The 19,907-nt window shown below is 40.1% G+C and overlaps 1 protein-coding gene across 1 annotated transcript; it reads right to left on the reverse strand.

Moving 5' to 3' along the window:
- Nucleotides 1–1,845: 1,845 nt before the first annotated feature.
- On the reverse strand, nucleotides 1,846–18,381 carry NTS (neurotensin). Its single transcript, XM_084617833.1, has 4 exons — nucleotides 18,126–18,381; nucleotides 13,902–13,963; nucleotides 4,417–4,641; nucleotides 1,846–2,113 (listed from the first exon to the last, which is right to left on the reverse strand). The coding sequence occupies exons 1-4, from the start codon at nucleotides 18,184–18,186 to the stop codon at nucleotides 1,973–1,975; spliced, it is 489 nt and encodes a 162-aa protein (XP_084473959.1). The 5' UTR covers nucleotides 18,187–18,381; the 3' UTR covers nucleotides 1,846–1,972.
- Nucleotides 18,382–19,907: the final 1,526 nt, after the last annotated feature.

The following is a 19,907-nucleotide window of genomic DNA, read 5'->3' on the forward strand; positions in this document are numbered from 1 at the left end:
AGGGGGGGACGGGGGGACACACAGCTGTTCAACAGTCCAGACTGTACCTTGGGTAATGTCACACTGTGAAAGACAGACCCACAGAGAGGAGTCGGGTGCCCCGGCCTGAGACTGAGGTGAAGACTTGTTTTTTTCCTTTTCTTTGTTTTGAGTTCTGTTTGATTTATGCCATCTTGTTGGCAGGACTAAATAAATCGGACTCTTGAAGAGAAGCCTTGTTTTAAATACTGTTGGACTGTGGTGTGGAGTACTCAAGGTGTCCTTCAGAGAGGGAAATTGAGGCAGGACTGCTGCAGTCACCTAGCCTCTCCAGTGCCCTCTCATGGATGTGACTCAGTGTCAGGCCTTAGCTCAGCAAAGCACATGCTTAACTTTAAGTCACTGGGACTTAATATTAAGCATGTGCTTTATTGCTTTGCTGTATTGGAATTATGATTGTTTTTGAAGTTAGTGCGTATATCTTTGTGAGTTCACAAATGGCATGCCATGCTACAAAGTTTATACAACTATTTAAAAACAAAGATAAATACAGTCTGTGGGTGACAATGGGAAGTGTGATTATCCTCAATGTAATCAAAGTAAAATGTACAGTATGATGTCCTCACTGTAAAAAATGTTATTCTGGTCATGATGAAGGATATGATTGATTCTGTTGTGGATGTCACAGATTCCATGACTAACAGACTTCTGTGACTTTTTGGCTTCAGCCCACTGCAGTGGCAGGGCTGGAGCAGTTATCAGCCCCTGTCCAGGAGCAGTAGGAGGACTGGAGCAGTGGCCGGCACTCAGCCCTGGGGCTGGAGCAGTAGCCGGGGCCACAGCAGTGCCTGGAGCTGGGTCAGTCTCCACTGTAAGAGCAGGCTGCGGGGCCAGAGCAGCGGCGGGGCTGGAGCAATGGCTGGCAGTTATCCCCCAGTGGGGCTCCCACTGTTAGGCTCACCCCCATGTACATTTTAGTAAAACTCACAGGTCATGGGCTTCTGTGAATTTTGTTTGTTGCCCGCAACCTGTCCTTGACTTTTATTAAAAATACCTGTGACAAAATCTTAATCTTAGTCCTGATTCACTACTACCAAAGCTAATCCTGCATAATCCACAGCTCTGATGGATATGTTGCGTCATGGTTCACCTACAATCGGAATCATGACCATGGTTTAGGACATTTTCATTGACTTCACTGGACTTTAGATCAGCTCTTAGTTGAGCATGCATAAAGTATGGAGAGAACATAAATTGTTTAATTGATTAGATAAACTAAATATATGTTGCTTTCTTGCCTCAGTCAATGAATTTCTCTGAAATAGATACTACCTTCTGACTTTGTTCAGCTAGCAGACATAGATGAAAATATTTTTCTCTAATAATAATAATAATTAATAAATTTATTAAATCATGGTCCTTCACTGGTTCATGAAGAATCAACAAGTTAAAGTCCTCAAAATAAGGAATGTCACTTAAAAGATATTTGAATTTGCAACTTAATAGCTAATGCACCATATTTCCTTGCTTATTTAGACTTAAACCCTGATAATTGCCACTGGTCAATTTAGAAAACATTCTGGCAATTCTGATCACCATATTACACAACAGTTTGCCAGCATAGATTGGTTTTGAGGTGTTTGAGACATTTTATGATCCCTACTATGTTTACAGACTATTGATTTACTTTTTGGTGTAGGAAGGTGTGTTTTATAACACAGAAAAAAACTTATTGTAGCAAATATGTTGAAATCTCAGTTGTGTACAATACATCATGCTTAGAAACTAGATTTATTTGTAAATATATTGGTCCAATTAATATCAAGTAGGAAAAATCACATTCAAGAAACAACAATTGCAAAAAAGACACAGTTATGTTATAATCTTGATGATTTTTCATAGTATATTTTTCACACAAATAAGATTTTAGATTTAAATAAGAACCATAAAGCACAGTTACTCAAACTAAATATACACTGCTGTCTTTGCTGCATCAGTAATATGAACTTCTCTTGAGTATGTATGGTCTTCTGGCTTTGTTAACATGTAGTTGCCGTTTCAGGATATAAGGAGTTTTTCTTTTCATTATATCTTGCTTTGAATCCTCTTGATTGAAAACATCCTGCTGAAGTATCTGTAAGACATGAGAAGAGACACTGTGGAATCTCTGTATTTCTTTGGTTTAAAGATAAAGAAAAATATTAATCTCTTATTTTTGTAACTCTATATTTTCTTAATGTACACAATAGAAAAAGAAAAAAAAAGATACTAGACTTTAGTCATTTCAAGGAATTATCATAGAATCATAGAATATCAAGGTTGGAAGGGACCTCAGGAGGTCATCTAGTCCAACCCCCTGCTCAAAGCAGGACCAATCCCCAATTTTTGCCCTAGATCCCTAATTGGCCCCCTCAAGGATTGAACTTACAACCCTGGGTTTAGCAGGCCAATGCTCAAACCACTGAGCTACAAGCAATACCTATATAAGCTCTAATCAGAGAAAATGAGTAAATTTCAAAATTTTGGGGGTGAAATCCTGGTTCCGTTGAAGTAAATGGGACTGTTGACATTGAGTTGAATAGGGCTAAGATTTCACCCGGGGAGCTTTCATTTAATGTCGATGAAGCTTTCAGAAGTTAAGTTTCTTATATTAACTTCTTTGGTCTAAAATTTAGGCTGGAAATCTCATGAGATTTCCACTACTTGCTAGTTTTAGCCTTCCTAGCAATATTACAGTATCTTCATTCTATTAGTAGGCAAAATGAGAAATTTTTAAAAACCAGAAATGTACAAATATCAACAAAATGGACGTTGTAAATGTTAGAATGTTCAAAAACAATTGTGCTTTGCGTTTTTCATGAAGGGTCAGGTCACTTCTTAGTTATCTGAAATGATTTAATCCATTCTTATTACTGCACCTTTTAATGATCAAACACAATCCAACTGGCTGACAGACGGTTATTAAATTAAAACCTTTGTAGCACTCCAAACTTAATTGTTTGGGGCATGGCTTAAATTCTCACAGAGTATTTCCCAGAGCTCTGGGGCTTGGGACTTCATTCCTGTGGGAGGCGTCGGGGTTGGGACTTCACACGCTGGGGCTCTCTTGGGATTGAAAATATCTACTGGAGCTCCACTCTGGATGGCTACGGCTGAATTTAAGCCCTGGTTTGGGGCACTAAAATCTACTGATCACTTAGTACAATGGGTCCTGATCTAAAATCCATTGGAATCAATGGAAAGACTCCAAGTGATTTCAATGGGCTTTGGAACAGAGCTTGGATGAATAGGATCACCAGAAGGTGTGTACTGTATTACCCATGGTCAGCAGTGGAACCTTTCTCAAGTTTCCTCAATCCCTTCTTCCCTCATTTTCCTCCCCTTCTCTCTTAAACTTGTCTGATATATCTTAGAACTGCTTTACCTGACATCTAAGCTGCATAGGACCATAATTTCTCTATCTATGGTTTCTATGAGGCTGGTGAGCCTCAATTTCTGCTACATGTACCTGCATCTCCAGGGTAAGAGACACCTCAGTATCACGGTGAAGCGTGCCAGTTCCACCGCATCTACTCTGCAGTGCTAAACGTACTGACGAAAAGGACTCTGAGGTAGTTCTTAGCCCCAAAGATTCTTGCTGTTACAGTTGTGTAAGTGCCATGCAGAGGATTCTGGTGCACAGGCTTGAAAACACACTGCTGTGGTCCACCAGTTCCAATGGGCTGAATTCTTAGCCGTGCTGAGCATGAACTTGGTGCAGCTGAGGAGAGTGTGCATACTGGAGAGACAGCAAGAGAGCAAAATGGCTCGAAACCACCTTTTCTGCACGCTGCCCCTAAGCACCAAAAGATCCCCTAAAGTAGCATAGAGCAATGCTTGGGGGAAACACTCTGCTTCATGATATTCCCCAGGGCAACCATGGTGGCTTTGTATACACTCTGTACTGACATAAGTAGTGCAAATGGGCAACTACAAAGTGGGCCCAATGATCCTATGCACACACGTAAGGCCATCTCCTGCTTTGTCACACCAATGTAAATCCAAACTAACTCTACTGCTGTTGAACAGAGCTTAATTTTCTGTTCTACCAAGAAGCTCATCTTCATATCTCTACTTAGCTTTTTGGGGAATGGCTACAAAGTGTGGAGAAATGATATAGTTAATGTTTTACATTGTTATAGCCCAAAGCACCCTGTAGCTCTTCAGAAATGAGATATGTACAAGACTGTTTAAAGGAAACCACTTGGAGATGGAGAGCACCAGAGAGATGGATAACCAGTGCCCAACAATGCAGGAAGGGGATATTTTGGCCAAATATACTGAGGCTCTGAAGAGTCCATACAGAGCAGGCAAGACCTAGGTTTTTAAGTCTCTCTTGAAATATAAATACAGCATCAGAGTCTTTCCAGTGACATGCATTAGTGATGTGTTGCTTACCTCCCAGTGCTGAAAGGCTCTGCTGTGGCAGACTTTTTGGAGCTGGTATATTGTCAGCATCGCTTCCAAGATGGAGCCATCTAGAGCAGCAGGAAACTGTCCTCTCGGAAGGAGGTCATCTTCCTCAGACTCCGCTGTTTCCTCTGGTTGGTTGTTTATGTTGTTTATAAGACTGCACACATTTAGCAGGGTCATCTTCCAGTATGGAAGTTTTTCTCTGTTAAGCTGAAAGATACAAAACATATGCTACGTGAAATACTGTCTTCTCTTTAGCAAGAGTTGTGTGATACTGTAAAGCATTTCAATGGGGACAATATATTTTGTTTAGTGTGTTTTGGGGTTTTGTTTGTTTTTGTCTAGCCAAAATTAAGGCAACAATTGTAATGTGTGGTAATTAGGACAACTCATTTATTAAACATACAGGGTCTGATCTTCCCTATGAATGTGAAAGGAAACTGCCATTAGCTCAGAATGGTAGTATTTCACACCACTCTGCACAGGTATAAATGATTTTACATTGTTCCAGGAAGTGGAGAATCAGGCTTGTTGGTTGAAGTCCTGGTGCAGGGAGCTCAGCCTCACTAATAAGCATGTGAATCAGAATCCATCCTTGTCGACAAGAGGATCCTCCTCCCCAAACTGTAGACCAGTAAGGGGTACCTCTCTGCTCCATGGCTAGTCTTGCAGGGACTGTGCTCTCTCAGACACAGGTGTGTGATGCAGCGGACACCTGCAGTTCATGAACCCTCAGGCCTTGCCTGCTGTGGCCCCTTTAACAATGTTGTGTAGGGAGCTGTCATGGAGTAGCAATCTGCAAAGCACAGTGGATCACAGAGTACCAAAATGAAATTACAGATTAAGCTGATGTAAAAATACAAAAAATATTATTAAACAAATAAAGATGAGCTACTCAATATCTGGTTCTTTATGGGTAGTGGGGTGAGTTTATGAAAAAAATGAAGAAATGAAAGGAATGAAGAAATGGAGGATCCAAAGTATTCTTGCAATAGGTTACATGTTATTTGCCTAAACACCTGACACTCATGCAGCTAACAGGTGTTGATCCTATTCAGAAAGGGTTGAGTGAGTTCTGCTGACTCACTGAGGCAGATGACTTAACTGACCTTTATATACAGGAAGGTGAGAGTGGCTATCATGTGAGCGAGGAACTAGAGTGTGGGTTGAACAATCCTAGACAGAATCCTAAAACCTGCCAGGCCTAAAGAGGAGATTTGAGCTGACTTTTATATCTTCTTGTTGATAAATACAAACTACAGGTGGGAGGCCACTTTGAAATTTTTATAGTGTATGGAATTTATTTGTAGGAAAAGTTGGAAAAGATGACTGCCCGCTTTATTCTGCAATCTGAACCTATTCCCATACAACTCCATTACATTACAAAACTGAGACGTAAAAGATTAATGCTATCGGGCCATCTATACATATCCGTGCCTCTTATTACCATTATTAAACGATGTAGACCCCTTATGAAAAGAGAAAATGCTAAATTCTGTGGTACATATATTCAGAGATAAATATCCAAAGTCAGCAGAGAGACAAGTCATGTGGGAGCAGATATCCAACAGGGGCTGGTGGTAGGGGAAGGTATTGGCAGGCAAACAAAGGTGGGTAGCAGTAGGGAGGCAGGTACGTGGCGCAGAATGGAGGGATCCAGCAGAAAGGAGTAGAGTTCAAGATGATTGGATTTATGGAAAGTGTTGGAGATCAGGAAATTTAGAAGGAAGTAGAGTCTGTTGTAGTGGGTAGAAAGAAGAATCCACACTGGGGGGGGAAAGAATGGAGGCTTGTCATGGGAGAGGGAGAGATGTGGATCTGAAGATATCTATGGTGTTATATGCTTATCTTTAGTTTCTCAGTGCAATTTGTTGAATAAGAGTCACTAATAGATATTGGAGCATTTTGCTGTAAGAGTGGGTGAACTGCATCAAGAGTTCAGTGATGTAAGAGCCATCAGGCCCTAAAAGAATGTACTGATATGGGAAGATTTCCTCCTGGTCAAGCTGAATCTCCAGTCAGTAGAGAATCTGTTGCACTTAACTGTCCTGGATGCTCCATTCACTTAAACTATTTTTTTCCATTCAACACCTTCCCTTTATTTTCCTATTAGCTAGAGCTGGGTGAAGAAAGGTAAGTCTGTTTTCATGAAGGATTTTGATATTTGATTTAATTCTAATTCAGAACAAACCCCCAACATTTCAAAATTCTCTGTGAAAAGGAATGGAGCTTTGACTTTTGGGGGCAGTCTCTCTGAGGGGCAGAGCAGAAGCCCTCAGATCCCTTGGCTGCTGAGGAGTGGTGAGCTTGGGAGCCAGGACCTCTGAGGTTTCTAGGCTCACAGCTCTCCATCTGCCTACCAGGTGGGCTGCCAAGGATCATGAGCTTGGAATGCCAGTCTGAGGAGGAGCCTCAAGCCCTAGAGCCAGGGTTTCCATGGCTTCCAGGCTCTCAGCTCCTTGCAAGCCTGCCAGCTGAGGCTTCTGTTGGAACTTTACCAACAGCTGTCTGTCCCTATGCAATGTTTCAATTTCAACAAAACACCGTGTATTTTGGAATTTTTCTACCAGCTTTTAATTTTGGTTTGGAAAAACTCAAGTGAGGGTACCACCTCACCTTGGCTTCACTCACAACTTCCCTCCTCCATCATATTTTCCACTCTTTGCCTTCCCCATCTATTTTCCCCTTCTTTAAAATTTTGATTTTCCTCCAGCACAGAAAGTTGTTTTCTTTAAACAGAAACTAGGGACATGAAAATTCCAGGCACAGGGAAAGCATAGGCTGAGCAGTACTTTCTTGCTCACTGAGCTCATCGTTCCCAAATGATCCATGTAGTGCATCAAATCATAGAAAAATAGGGCTGGAAGGGACCTCAGGAGGTAATCTAGTCCAACCCTCCTGTTCTGAGGAAGATTTAAGTACACCTCAACCATTCTAGGTGGATAACTGCCTAATCTGTTCTTTAAAACCTCCAATGATGGGGATTCCACAACCTTACTTGATAAATTATTCCAGTACTTAACTATCCTTAGTTAGTTTTTTTTCCCTAATCGCGAACCTAAATCTTCCTTGTTGCAAATTAATGTCAGGCTTACAAACAAATACACTTTAATTCACTGATAAAATGTATGTTTCCAGGAACATATACAATGTAGCAAAATAATATAGCTGTTTCAACAATACAGACATTCATTTTATTTAGTGATAGCATGGCTGGGGTGGGGGAAGGGTATGTACTCCATGTAATTTTCAGTCCACTAGAGAATCCCATAACCTTGTGGTTCTTTGAGTCATCTTTCTAATAAAGATAACTATGCTATGTTGAATTTGTGTGATATTCATTGTTAGCCATATTTCTGTTTGTGTGTGTTTGTTATGGGGCGAGAGGGAGAGAAATGGCACAAAGACAGGCCAAGGGAGCAATAGAAATTTGACTCAAAGTCAGCATTTTTTTAAGAAATTCCCTTTGGACCATAGTCTTCCCTCAGATACAGGTGTGTTATTAAGTGGGCATAATTTAGACATTGGTTAGACAAGCCTTGCTTTCTCAGCAGTGTTGGGTTCACTGTTCAGAAATGTGTATTTTGTTTTGTAGGTGAAATGGAAACACATCCTAAATCCTGCTCAGCAGCTTGAAATTTTGTGTTTTATTTTGTTTACTTAGGGCTTATCTGGTCTTCCACCCAGGTGATATAATTAGAGTTCTGAATTATTTGGAAGGATGCGACAGGTTCATAACAAAATTAACCTCTTCATGGAATGTCTGACTTAATTAGCAGGAGGTGGATTTAAAAAGTAAATAAAGTGCCCATTTCAATTTCAAAACTCTCTTTGGTTTACTTTAAATTTTTTGTGGCATAAAAGTAGTACTGATTTTTTTCACACAAAAGATGAAGCTTTCCATGTATGCTTTCCTGCATGTTCAATGCTTTTGCACTAAGAATGATGTTTTCAGTATGTGGATGAAAATTCTGTGGCTTCCTGTGTAAAGCTGCAGCATCCCTTGGGTCTAAAGTTGTTACTCTATCCCAGCTTTAGACAGTTTAGAGAACATTTTTTGAAGACATGGGTGGCATATTCAAATAGCACCTCCCAACTGAGTCAAGTTTAGTATAATAAATGGACACAAATCAGTCGTCAAGAATTATAACGTTCAAAAACCAGTCGGAGAACACTTCAGTCTCTGTGGTCAATCTCTTCCCCTGGTGGGGGGGAAGGAGAAAAGGGAGGGGGAGGCCTGAGGCCCCACCCAGCCCTCCCATGGGCGGATTGCGTAGGGCACCCAAATGGCTAGGGACAGCCCTGAATGAGTGGCATATTTTCTGCACAGTTCTAGACTGTTAGTCACACAGGTGACTACAAATGCTCAAGCTATGGTTTGGAAACCAGCCATGAAGGAGATCAAAGCACCAAAGTCTCAAAGGATAGAGCTAATATACTGAAGGTTAGTTCAAAAAAGAGTCTGGGAGTAATTTGATAAAACAATGGAGGTTGTTTGTAGTATGAATCTGACTTTGAGATTTATTGATGCTGAAGAATTCATGCAGGGAATTTGATATATATTTTTGCATTGATGAAGCTTCTTATGAAATGGAATATTGAAAGTTGTTGGGCTCAGAAATATAATTGGCCTTTTCTCTTTCCTTTTATGTATTTCTGAAAGTTTATGTTCCAGTTGTTAATAGAGCTGGCCAACACTGGCAGTTTCTGGTTCATGATAATTTTTTTTTAAAAAAATCGGATCCAAAATGAAAACAGATTTTTAGAAACTTCCCACAAACCAGAAAATTAAAAAAAAAATCATATTAATATTTAATTTGCATGGTGTTTCCGAGATGAAGTTTGCTCCCCCAGGCCTTGGCAGCGGCTAATTGAAATGGACATTCTTGTTAGTTTCACAGCTGCTATTCAGGTGGAAGCCATGAAACTGTCAAGAATGTCTGTTTTAGTTAGCAACTGCCAGGGCTCCCAGGGTCTGCAGTTCTGAGGCTGACCCACAATACAGACTGCCCCACCACAGGGAACTCAGAGCTTCCAAACTCCTGGGCCTGCCCACTCACAAGTTGGATAGCACAGGGATCCTGCTGGTTTGGGAGTGTGGAAGCCCTGAGGTCCTGGACCCAGGAAAGTCTGCATAGTAGGGCTTCTGTGGACCCTGGAAGCCTGTCCCAGGACTTCTGGGCACTGCAGCAGGGAACCTGAAAGTCTTGAGAGCCCCCAGCTTTTCCAGGTTCCCTCCAGAAGAGCCAGGAGCCTAGAGATGGATCTCCTAGGGCTGCCAGGTTCCCTCCAGTGGAATCAGGAGCCTAGAGATGGCTATCTTAGGGCTGCCAGGTTCCCTGCGGTGGAGTAGGGAGCCTAGCCTGGATTAGAGCCTAGCCTGGGTTAGAACCAGTGTTCCCAGGGCATTCAGACTCCTAGCTCCACATCAGGGAGCCTGACAGCCTGGGCATGGTGTGGCTGTCTTTTGACAGAAACTTGCCTGACAGAGAGGGTTTCATCGGAACCCTGCCTGGGATGCTACAAATTTGTCAAACCCAAACTTCTTTTGCAGCACCTTTCAGGTTCAACAAATCAGCATTTTTCCAACAAAACTCTGTTACATCACAAAATTTCCAACCCGTTTGAATTGTTTACCTAAAAGGAAACTAGGGTAGCCTTTCTTGTGTCTGGAACCACTTTGAGTGTGGAGGTCTAAAGAGGACTCTGAGTTCCACTGAATGGATTTGTTACACATCAACTGGTTTATCTCTGATTTTGGTTAAATACCACCTCTGGAGGCCCTATGGATGTAGTAATAACTTATATTGCACTGTGTGCATAGTATTAACTGATGGAACATGGATAAATCTTGAATGTTACAAATTTTATAAAAATTCATTTCAGCTCGATTCCTATATCTTCTAACTCATCCACAGCTAAACAGATTTTTTTAAAAATAGAACATCAAAATAATGAATAAATTTAAGTTCAGAATATTTTGTGCCAGAGATAGCTAAAACAGTGAGGAAACTGGTTACAGAATTCTGGAGGTATACTACAATGCTTGCAAGTCAACTAATATTTGGTGATTGCTACTCTGCAATGAGCTTTGTTTCATGACAGAGTACTTTCTTCCTCCAGGTAGTATGATTTTACCACTTAGATTTTCCTCCTTTTTCCATAGTGGAGGATGAAATAGTTAAGCATATTCTGCAAATGGATATTCTTGTGAATTCAATGGAATATCAGGGCATGCCTGTTATATCAGCAGTGCAAGACATGTCAGGTCTGTAGGAAATATTTATCAATTCAGGTTCTCATTTGCCAGCTTCAGTGTAGTATTTGAGTGCCTCCCAGATATTTAAAAATAGAAATAACAATCTTCCTTTCTCTTTTGCTAAGCAGACAGGCTGAATTTTGAATCAACTGGAGCTTTTCCAAGGTGCATTGCTGTCCTTGCAAATATGAGTTGCAGTTACCTGGGTTGGAGGTCATGAATCCATGGATAACTGTGGCCAGGGCTGTGTCTGGTAGGAGGGAGCTATGTCTTCTGGCCAGACACAGATGGGATAGATGGTAGTGAGCAGATTTTACAACTACAAATGCTGGGTATTGCTTATGTATCATACTATAGCAATGAGGTGTTGAAAAGGACCAAGGTTGCTGACAAGTTTAATAGTCTGAGAGCAGGTGCCTCAATAGTGGGGATTATTATAGAGGAGGCATGTTCTTCAAAGAGACTCCACTTCACCTCAGTCTTGTTTGGGTTCTACTTTACCAGATTATTCTTCATCCAGGTGCCAGTTTTAGCAAGGCACTGAGAAAGCTGTGAGTCAGTGCTGTTTATTCTATGTAAAGCAGATGAAGACCAAGATTACATCTGCATATTGATGACACTTCAGGCTGTGTTGTCTTCCTAGATCTCCAGCAGGCTGAGTAAATGTTGAGTAAAACTGGAGAGAAACATGGGTCTTGTGGGATTCCATAGGTGAGAACTCTGGAAATGGAGAAACTGTTGTAGAGAAAAGACCTAAACCATTTCAGGGAACTTCCATTTGCCCCAGGAACTTCTGTATCCCCTCATGAATGTGACACACGTATTTGGTGATCAACAGAATCAAATGTTGCAGACAGGTCCAGCAGGAGGAGTTATGAGTATGGATGTGGTTCCCTTTTTTATGACCAGGAAGAGGCCATCTACAAGTTGCCATACTCTGGCTTGAAGCTTGACTAAGAGAGATCCAACCCCCAGATGGTATTGAAGACTGGCTTTTGCTTGCTTAGAAAAGGGAGGAATAGACCCTGGGCAGTAGTTTGTGAAGTCAGTAGTATATAGTGCAGACTATTGCATGTTCTATGATGGGCTGTAGATTCCCCTAATCAAAGAAAAGTCCTTTATTCTCTTACTATCCAGGAAGGCTAGGGCTTAGAATCACAGATAATTAGAGGTATATTCAGTTTATTTAGAGGTAAATCAGTTTAAATAATTTGAGCACTAGGACATACTACACTGTCAGAATGCCCTTGTTGAAAATATGTTATGGATGTACCAGGAATGCCAGGCACTGTTAATGTGGTTGATAAACTACTTTGCTACACTCGTACATCCAGACTTTCCAAAACAGGTTAGGTTTTTTCTCCTAGATGTGACGGCTAACAAGATGATTCGAGTTTGTTTGGTTAGACTGGCAACTCCACATCACAGATGATTAGTGAGAAATAACAGTACTTATTCTCTGTTGAAATTAGATATGAGATGGCAGACAACAGCTTCAGTTCAGGAAAGTCTGGTCAACTACTACATCTTCCATCCCAAAATGTGCCTCACATTCTTTTACACACTTAAAATAGTCACTAGAAATGAGGTTTTGATCTGATGAAGGCTGCAAACTCACACAAAGTGCATAATAAAGGAATTTACTATCCCTCTAATTGGTGGAGTCGTGAAGACTCCCTTGCTGGAGTGGTGTTATCTCATGCAAACTACAAGTAACATTTGTGGGGCTTCACTATACTGTACTTGGATGTCAAGAGTACATGCACAGTATGCCAAGGAGCCTGAGATTCACAATTACGCCACCACAAGTTAAGTCAGGGATGTTCCTCTCACAAGTCCACTTGTTAAGATGGGTATAGTTATTATTAGGTCACTTGAACTGTGTTTATGAGTTATGCAGCCTTCTGGACATAGGGAGGCCTAAAAAGCAAGTAGCCTCACCCAACTCTACACATAACAAAAATCAGATATGATTCAATTTGGCATATTCTTAATTAGCCATTACACAACTGTTTTAGTGTTTGTTGTGTGTCAGAGCTGGGGAAGAGCGACAAGTGGTGAAATCTTGGCTCTGTTGACATCAATACCAAAACCCCCACTGACTTCATTGGAGCTAGGACTTCACCAAGGGTGTATTAGTCCTTTGGGATTCAGAGGAAGAATCCTTCTGACAGAATCCCACTCCCAAACTGGTCTCAGGAAAAGAATCCCCACTAATATTATTCCCCACTTGACCAGCTGGAGTCAAGAAGCAGTTTGTATGATATCTGGGCCTTGTTACCTTGCTAATTGGGAATACAGAAACATAGGAATTACCATACTGGATCAAACTGGATATCCATCTAGCTCAGTGTCCTGTTTCCATTGGCACCTGATGTCAGCTGGTATCAGAAAGGGAGGGGGTGAGAAACCCTGAGGTGAGCAAATATGGAATAACCAGCGCACAGGGGAATTTTCCATTAAAATGCAAAATGTTTTGACTTCTCTTGTGAGAAGGGCTAAAACATCCCATTTTAAATCCATACTATTTTAAATAAATACATCATTTATCAGGGAAGAATGAAACATGCATATATTTCCCACTTCATTAAAGTTTTTGGCTGCTGCCTGTCAAATGTGTATGTTCTGTTTTTGATACTTCACCTACGTGAAGCTGATATCATTGAACCCGGCGTATTTGGAAAATAAATCTACGGATAATTCTTTGGCCACTCAGGAAGGAAACTATTTACTGGATATTTTTGTGACTATTTTTCTGATGTTCCGATGCAATCACTAAAACTACTATATTATTCCTAAACGAAAATCAACATCTGTGGGTAACAGTTTTTGTCTTCTGAAAATATCAGTTTTACACATATGTAGAAAAAGTACAATAGCACCTCATTTAGGCATTAATTCAAGATCAATTTAGACATAATCCTATTGGAAACACATTTTCCTCTGGTAAATTTACATGAAACACAACCTGAATAATTTAATGAAAGTACCAGCATTACACGTGAGAGACACTTTAATTTTTCTGTGTCACATCAACACCTTTAAAATTCCTTTGAACTAGAAGAAAATTTTGCACCAAAGTAATGCCTTGCACTGAACTTTTATGTCTAGACTGTCAGTTATTACTTTGTGCAAAGACTTCCATGCTTGTAATGAGAATTCATGTGCTCCCTACAAGTCAGCTAAAGGGTAAAAAGAAAAAAAGAATTACCTTTGATGTATACATATTGGTCAATAAATCTGCTTCTAACGCTTTCATTTCCTCTTCTGAATCTGGGAATAAATCAGAACCACATGTGTACTATTTCATCACAAATCAGAGTCATTTTATTTCAGAATATAGGATTTAAGTATATCCCATAAAGAGCTCTTAAACTTAAATAATGGATAATGGGCTAATGGAGAATCTTCATCTCTTAAAATATGATCCAGAAAGACTGACTACAAGGGTCTTTTAGTATAAGTAGAGCTAGGTTAATGATGCATCTTATAAACAGTCACTCACCATCATTCTAGGGCCTGATCCAAAGTCACTGAATTCAATGGAAAGATGCACATTGACTTCAGTGGGCTCTGAATCAGGCTCATAATCTATAGCCATTTTAGTACAACAAAAATGCTACCCAATCTCCTCATCCAATGTCAATATGATGTTTTTTATCATCTGAACAACCTTGTCGGTCATCTTTGCAAACTTTTAGACGCTGATTTAGTAGGTCTTTATCTTAAAAGGGACACTTCTTCACAATAAAGACAAAGTTTTAAGTAAAGTTTTTAAAGAATATGCATTAATAGTAGTTATATTTACTAGGCAAGACTCTCATTTTAGTCATACCAATATAAATTCTGCTGACACTAGTGATTTCAGACAGATCAGAATTTAGCCTATCGACTTTTAACTCTGTGTATGTGTGTGTGTGTGTGTCTGTCTGTCTGCCTGTGAGATTTAGTGTAGTGGAATCATTTCTTTCTACTAATTTAGTTGACCCTACATAGGGCAATATATGAGCAAGTCTTATGACTTATCTGAGGGGGAAATGTTATTTTAGAAGGATGAAGCACAATCAGAAAGAATTCTATTCTGCTGTGCACTGAATTGTGTGACAGAGATCTACTACTTTGCAAACATAGCAATTGTAACTCCAAGATTATGGTAAATGTTTGGAGATCATTAAATACCTCTGTTGAAAAAAATCTTAATTTAATTGTTTTGTAGCTTCCTAAAAGCAACAGTAATTCAAAGCCAATCCATAAATTTATTTACTTAGACATAAAAAAAATAATTAAAAACATACTTATCTGAGGCTCGAGGCGCCCTAACAAACATAACAATATATTGTAAATATCAGCTGCATTAACATGAACAGTGTTTTTGTTGTTATTTGTGTGTTCTATAGTGTGGAGTCTGTTGGCCATTTCCATCCAGGCTTGAGATCTACTGATGAAAAGTGATATAGAAGAATTTTTTTAAAAATTTCATTTATTTATTTATTTATTTATTTAATTGCTACTGCTACCTTGGCAGTCACAGGAATATAGGAGATAAGACTAGGAGGGGGCCTCATGGATAATCCAATCCAATCCTGTCCCCGGCTACCGCAGGCAACCCCAGGATATATTCCCGTACCTAAAATAATCAAACTTCATTTTAAAACTAGTTAGGCTGTTTGTCCGCACTACTCTCATTAGGAGACTGTTCCAGACCCTTACTCCTCTAGTTAGAAACCTTCTTTTACCCATTATTCTTGTGACACCATTGTCCTTTAGCTTAAATAGCTCTTCTCCCTTCCTGGTATTTTCACCCCAATGTATTTATAGAGAGTAATCATATCCCAGCGTTTGTTTTGCTACGCTAAACAAGATAAACTTTTTTAGCCTCCTCTTGAAAGATAGGTTCTTCATTCTCCCTGATAACAGTAGTAGCCCTTCTCTGCACCAGTCATCAACACAATATTTTAGTACCTACCAAAAGTCCTGTTGCTAGGACTCTGCCCTAGTTTACTCTACAAAATACAGACTTAAAATGGAGCATAGAGAATGGCCAAGATAGGTGGAATGCTGCATAGAATACGCAGGTGATAAGAAATGTTTTGAATGAAGAGATCAAGGGAGCTTGGTGTACATTATTTGGGAGCCTATTCCAGGTGAAAAGGGTGGCAAGGAGAGAAGCATGGATTCAAGAGCCAGTGAAAAAAGACAATGGGAGGAGGCAAAAGAGGGATGGGCAGACAGCACAGGGAGTGGGAAGCGGTGCAGGAGGAGTTCAGGGCAAGGATGCAATAATAACAGAGTTATGGAGAGCTCTGAATACAAAGTTTGTTTGTATCACACAATATTGTTTAAGGGGAAATGTACACACCTTATTCTCCTCTGGCTGGTTCATACCTTAACTGGATGAAATTCTGCACTTTGTTCATATATTTAAATTTTACAAGCTACATTTTCCTCTCAGGACAAACCATATTTTCAAAAGAGAAATAAAATATATGTTCTGTGTCTTAGCTGAAACCAGTGCAATGCTTTCCACATTGAGCTAATCTATCTGTCCCAGGTCCACATTTTCATATTTTTAAGCAAAATATAGCATTTGAATTTTGGTATGTCCTGCTTTCTTCATTAGCGACCCAATCCAATGTCTATTGAAATAAATGGGAGACTTTCCATTGACTTCACTGGGCATTGGGTCAGGTGCTGCTGCAGCTTCTAGGATCTCATCCTGCATCACTGATGCTAACAGTCACTTTTTTTTTTTTTTTGGTTATGCTTTTTAAGATCTATGGCTGAAAAGTGCTACATAAAACCCAAGAATTGTCATTATTCTCACTGCTTTGCTATTCTGTGAAACAGAGGAACTGATCCTGCTGCAAACAAGTTCACAGCAAAATTCCTTTCTCTTTAAACACGAGCAGGATCAGATTCAAAGACCTATTGTGTGTCAGGTTTTGCTTACACTTCTCACACTGTCAAATGCTAATACCTAGTTTACTAGTTATTCTCTTCAAAACATTTTTGTTAGTATTCCTTTCAGAGCTTGTTTGGGAATAACAGTTTATCATCTAGAACAATGCTAATGTGCTACCGATATAAAAGTTTACAGGTGAAAAATTATAATCTAACGGATATAGGCCGGTGCTCCTGAATACACTGTGCAATAGAATTCTGAAAGTTGAAATGTGAGGGTTATAATTTCTCTGTGTATTTTTTTTTTTACTTTACTAGCATTTCATAGAATCATAGGAATGTAGGGCCTCAAGGTCATCTAATCTCTTCCCCCCTCCATGCTGAAGCAGGCAGGTGAGTACACCTAGACCCACCCTGACACCATGAATATAGTATCATAAATCATGTTAATAAAGTATTAAGCTATTTTGTAATTTAGCAAGTCTGTATTTTGAAATCTACTGTGCTGTATGTGCATGTGTGTGTGACTGTGTGTCTATAAAAGCCATTACATTTTTGTGTATAAACTTAGCTATGTCGTTTTTCCAAAGGAAACTATAAACTAAGCAAGTGTTACAGATCATGTTATCCTCTGGCTATTTAAAGCAATTACACTTGGAGTAGAAAGTCACTTGAGTTTATCCTCCTATGGTGTGATTTGGTTTTGCTTTGCTGTGAATCTGCAGTTTTCTTTCCCCTTCAGATAATTTGGTAATTATTCTTTTAACACTGCAGCTTCAGTTTTTGTATCTGCATCACTGATGAATATGATATATGTATTTTAAGTACACATAGAGACATTTTGGTTAAGATTTGTCAAGACTTCATATGAGCTGTAGGAAAGACCTTGCCTAGGATATTTGAGAGGATAACACAGCATTCCATCCATCACAAATACTTGCAACATTTGTTCACCGATGAAGTGAACTGTAGCTCACAAAAGCTTATGCTCAAATAAATTGGTTAGTCTCTAAGGTGCCACAAGTACTCCTTTTCTATTTGTTACAAAGTGAATGATCACATCCCCTTATGTTTCTCAAGGGCTAGTCTATAAGTTTTTTTAAAAAAATATAATTTTGATGCTGCCTGAAAGAGCAGGTGAATGTGAAGGGAGGAACTCATGGGAATGACAGAAAAACTGTCACTCAGCACTTATTATCAGGGATGGCTGGTGTGTGAGTGTGTGTGTGAGTACACACATATAAACCTTAGTCTAGAGTTAACTCACTTTGTTTCTTTTGATCTCATCGGAGGGGCTAGTATACATCTTAGCTCTCATCATCTGAAAATGACTAGACAGATGTAAAACCTTTTTTTTAAAAAAAAAAATTCCACTCCTCCTGGGCTTAAATGCCCATCAGAAGAGGAACAATGTGATTACTAACCACAGAGACAAGTTTGGGGACAGGAGCAGAGAGCCCCCCCCCCCTCCCCACACACACACCAATTCACAGTTTAGGAAGGAATCCCAGAGAAATTGCAAAGCGGAGCTTACCTGAACACAGACTCCAGGAGGTGAAAGCCAGCAGGATCATGCACACCAGTTGAATTCTCATGCTTGCTATCCTCAGCCCTCTAGAAAGTAAAGTCCATAAATACTAAGAAGAAGAGATGAGAGAGACAGACACAGACAGAAAGAGAGAGAAAGTACGGCTGCTTCTTTCCCTCACTGCCTTGAGCGGACTTGTGAGTGTCTGAACCATAAGGGGAGCCCTGGACCATTCCCTAAGTATATAAGCAGTGGGGTGATGTCACAAAAGTAGAGTGATTGTCTCTTAATGAATTACCCTCCCTTCTCCTCCTCCGCCTCAGCCCCCGCCCCCAGCTACTCAGTTCTGGGTGAAACTTGACGCGATTCACTAATTGCGCTGCGCGGCTCCACACTCCTTGACGCACACAGAGATCGGTTCAGAAACGTTCCTACATACAGAGCAACCCGGTGCTCGGCTCACCTGTTCTCTGTCATACACACAGCAACCCGAGAGATAGGGCAGTTCTTAGTTCTCTATGGGGAATAAAGGGGGGGGGGGTGCATTAAAAAGGAGTGATCACCTGGCAATGAGATGCACTGTACAAGATGCAAGAAAGATGCTCTGGGAAAGGGAGCTATATTAAAAGGGCGAACATCTTACCCCAGTATCCCACTGAGGTCACCCCATCATCATTGTACATACTTCCCCTCTGTAGATGTGTTGCCGAATTCTACTAACTGCCCGACAAACAATGCGAGGGAATAAAATGTATATTGATTTATATGGAACCGATGTTTTGTGCCATCGAAGGCGGTGGTGGTTGTTTTTTTAAGTATATTTTCCATAGATTTTTTTTTAATTTAGGATACACTAATAGCTAGACTTTAGGCTACTTCGTTTGTCCTAAATTATATAGTATACATATAGAATGTAGGAAAGTTTAAGTGTGCTATAGGGGGCAATGAAAACTAGCCCCATGATATCGAAATTACATTTGCACCAGTGTTGTACAATATTGATAGGGATTTCCCCCCAATCCCACCCTCGAGGACATGAGAACAGATTGTAGGTGGGTAAAAACTGCCGGTAAATACATTTTAAAAAACCCCGACGCACAGAAAGTACAAATGTAGGCGGGTCAAGGTTCAAGTGATATATATTGTGTAGCTGCTTTCTTTAAACTGGAGCTGAAGTGTTTCTTTTTGGCTGGTGTAGTTGCTTCCATTAGGGGGCGCAATGGAAGTATGAGAAAAATCACTCTCTCCCTGTTGGTAGTCAAGCTTTAAGAGCCTTGTAGAAAACTCAGAAGTATATTGATCTGAGTTAATAGAAATTCATATTGTATGCAAACTGGATTGGTGAAGTATTTCTCATTTGTGTTTGCAGGCTTTCCCTATAATTTTTATCCTCAGCACCATCACTATAAATGTAAAGAATAATTGAAGCAGTGGAAGGGTGAGAGAGGCTAATATTATTTTAGCATCAGGACTGAGGTGAAATGCTACAGAATCACATTAGCCTGGAGCACATTATTTCTTTACAATGTGACTTTTCTCAAAGACAAATGTTCCATCTGCAGAAGGCAGAGAATACATATATTATAGTGCAGCACATTTTGATCTGTGGGGATTTGTTTAAGGACTGGTACACGTAGTCCACATGCCAGCAACACACTCATTGAATGATTGCATCTCAGACGATGATTGCTTTTGCGCAGCACTGAAGAGGAAATTGTTTCCTTTAAAAGCAAAGGCAATGACACTGATCAATTATATACTCCCCCCCCCCCACGTGCTACACACTTT

This window comes from Lepidochelys olivacea (genome assembly GCF_965140295.1).
Source record: "Lepidochelys olivacea isolate rLepOli2 genome assembly, chromosome: 1".
Classification (NCBI taxonomy): Eukaryota; Metazoa; Chordata; order Testudines; family Cheloniidae; genus Lepidochelys; species Lepidochelys olivacea.

Bases quoted from the DNA above. Each gene is read 5' to 3' on its own strand.
- NTS (XM_084617833.1), bottom strand. From the start codon at position 18,186: ATGAGAATTCAACTGGTGTGCATGATCCTGCTGGCTTTCACCTCCTGG. The intron at 4,642-13,901 runs GTAATTCTTTTT...TGTATCTTTCAG, and splicing joins CCAATATGTATACATCAAAG to CTTAACAGAGAAAAACTTCC. The intron at 2,114-4,416 runs GTAAGCAACACA...CATGTCTTACAG, and splicing joins GAGCCTTTCAGCACTGGGAG to ATACTTCAGCAGGATGTTTT.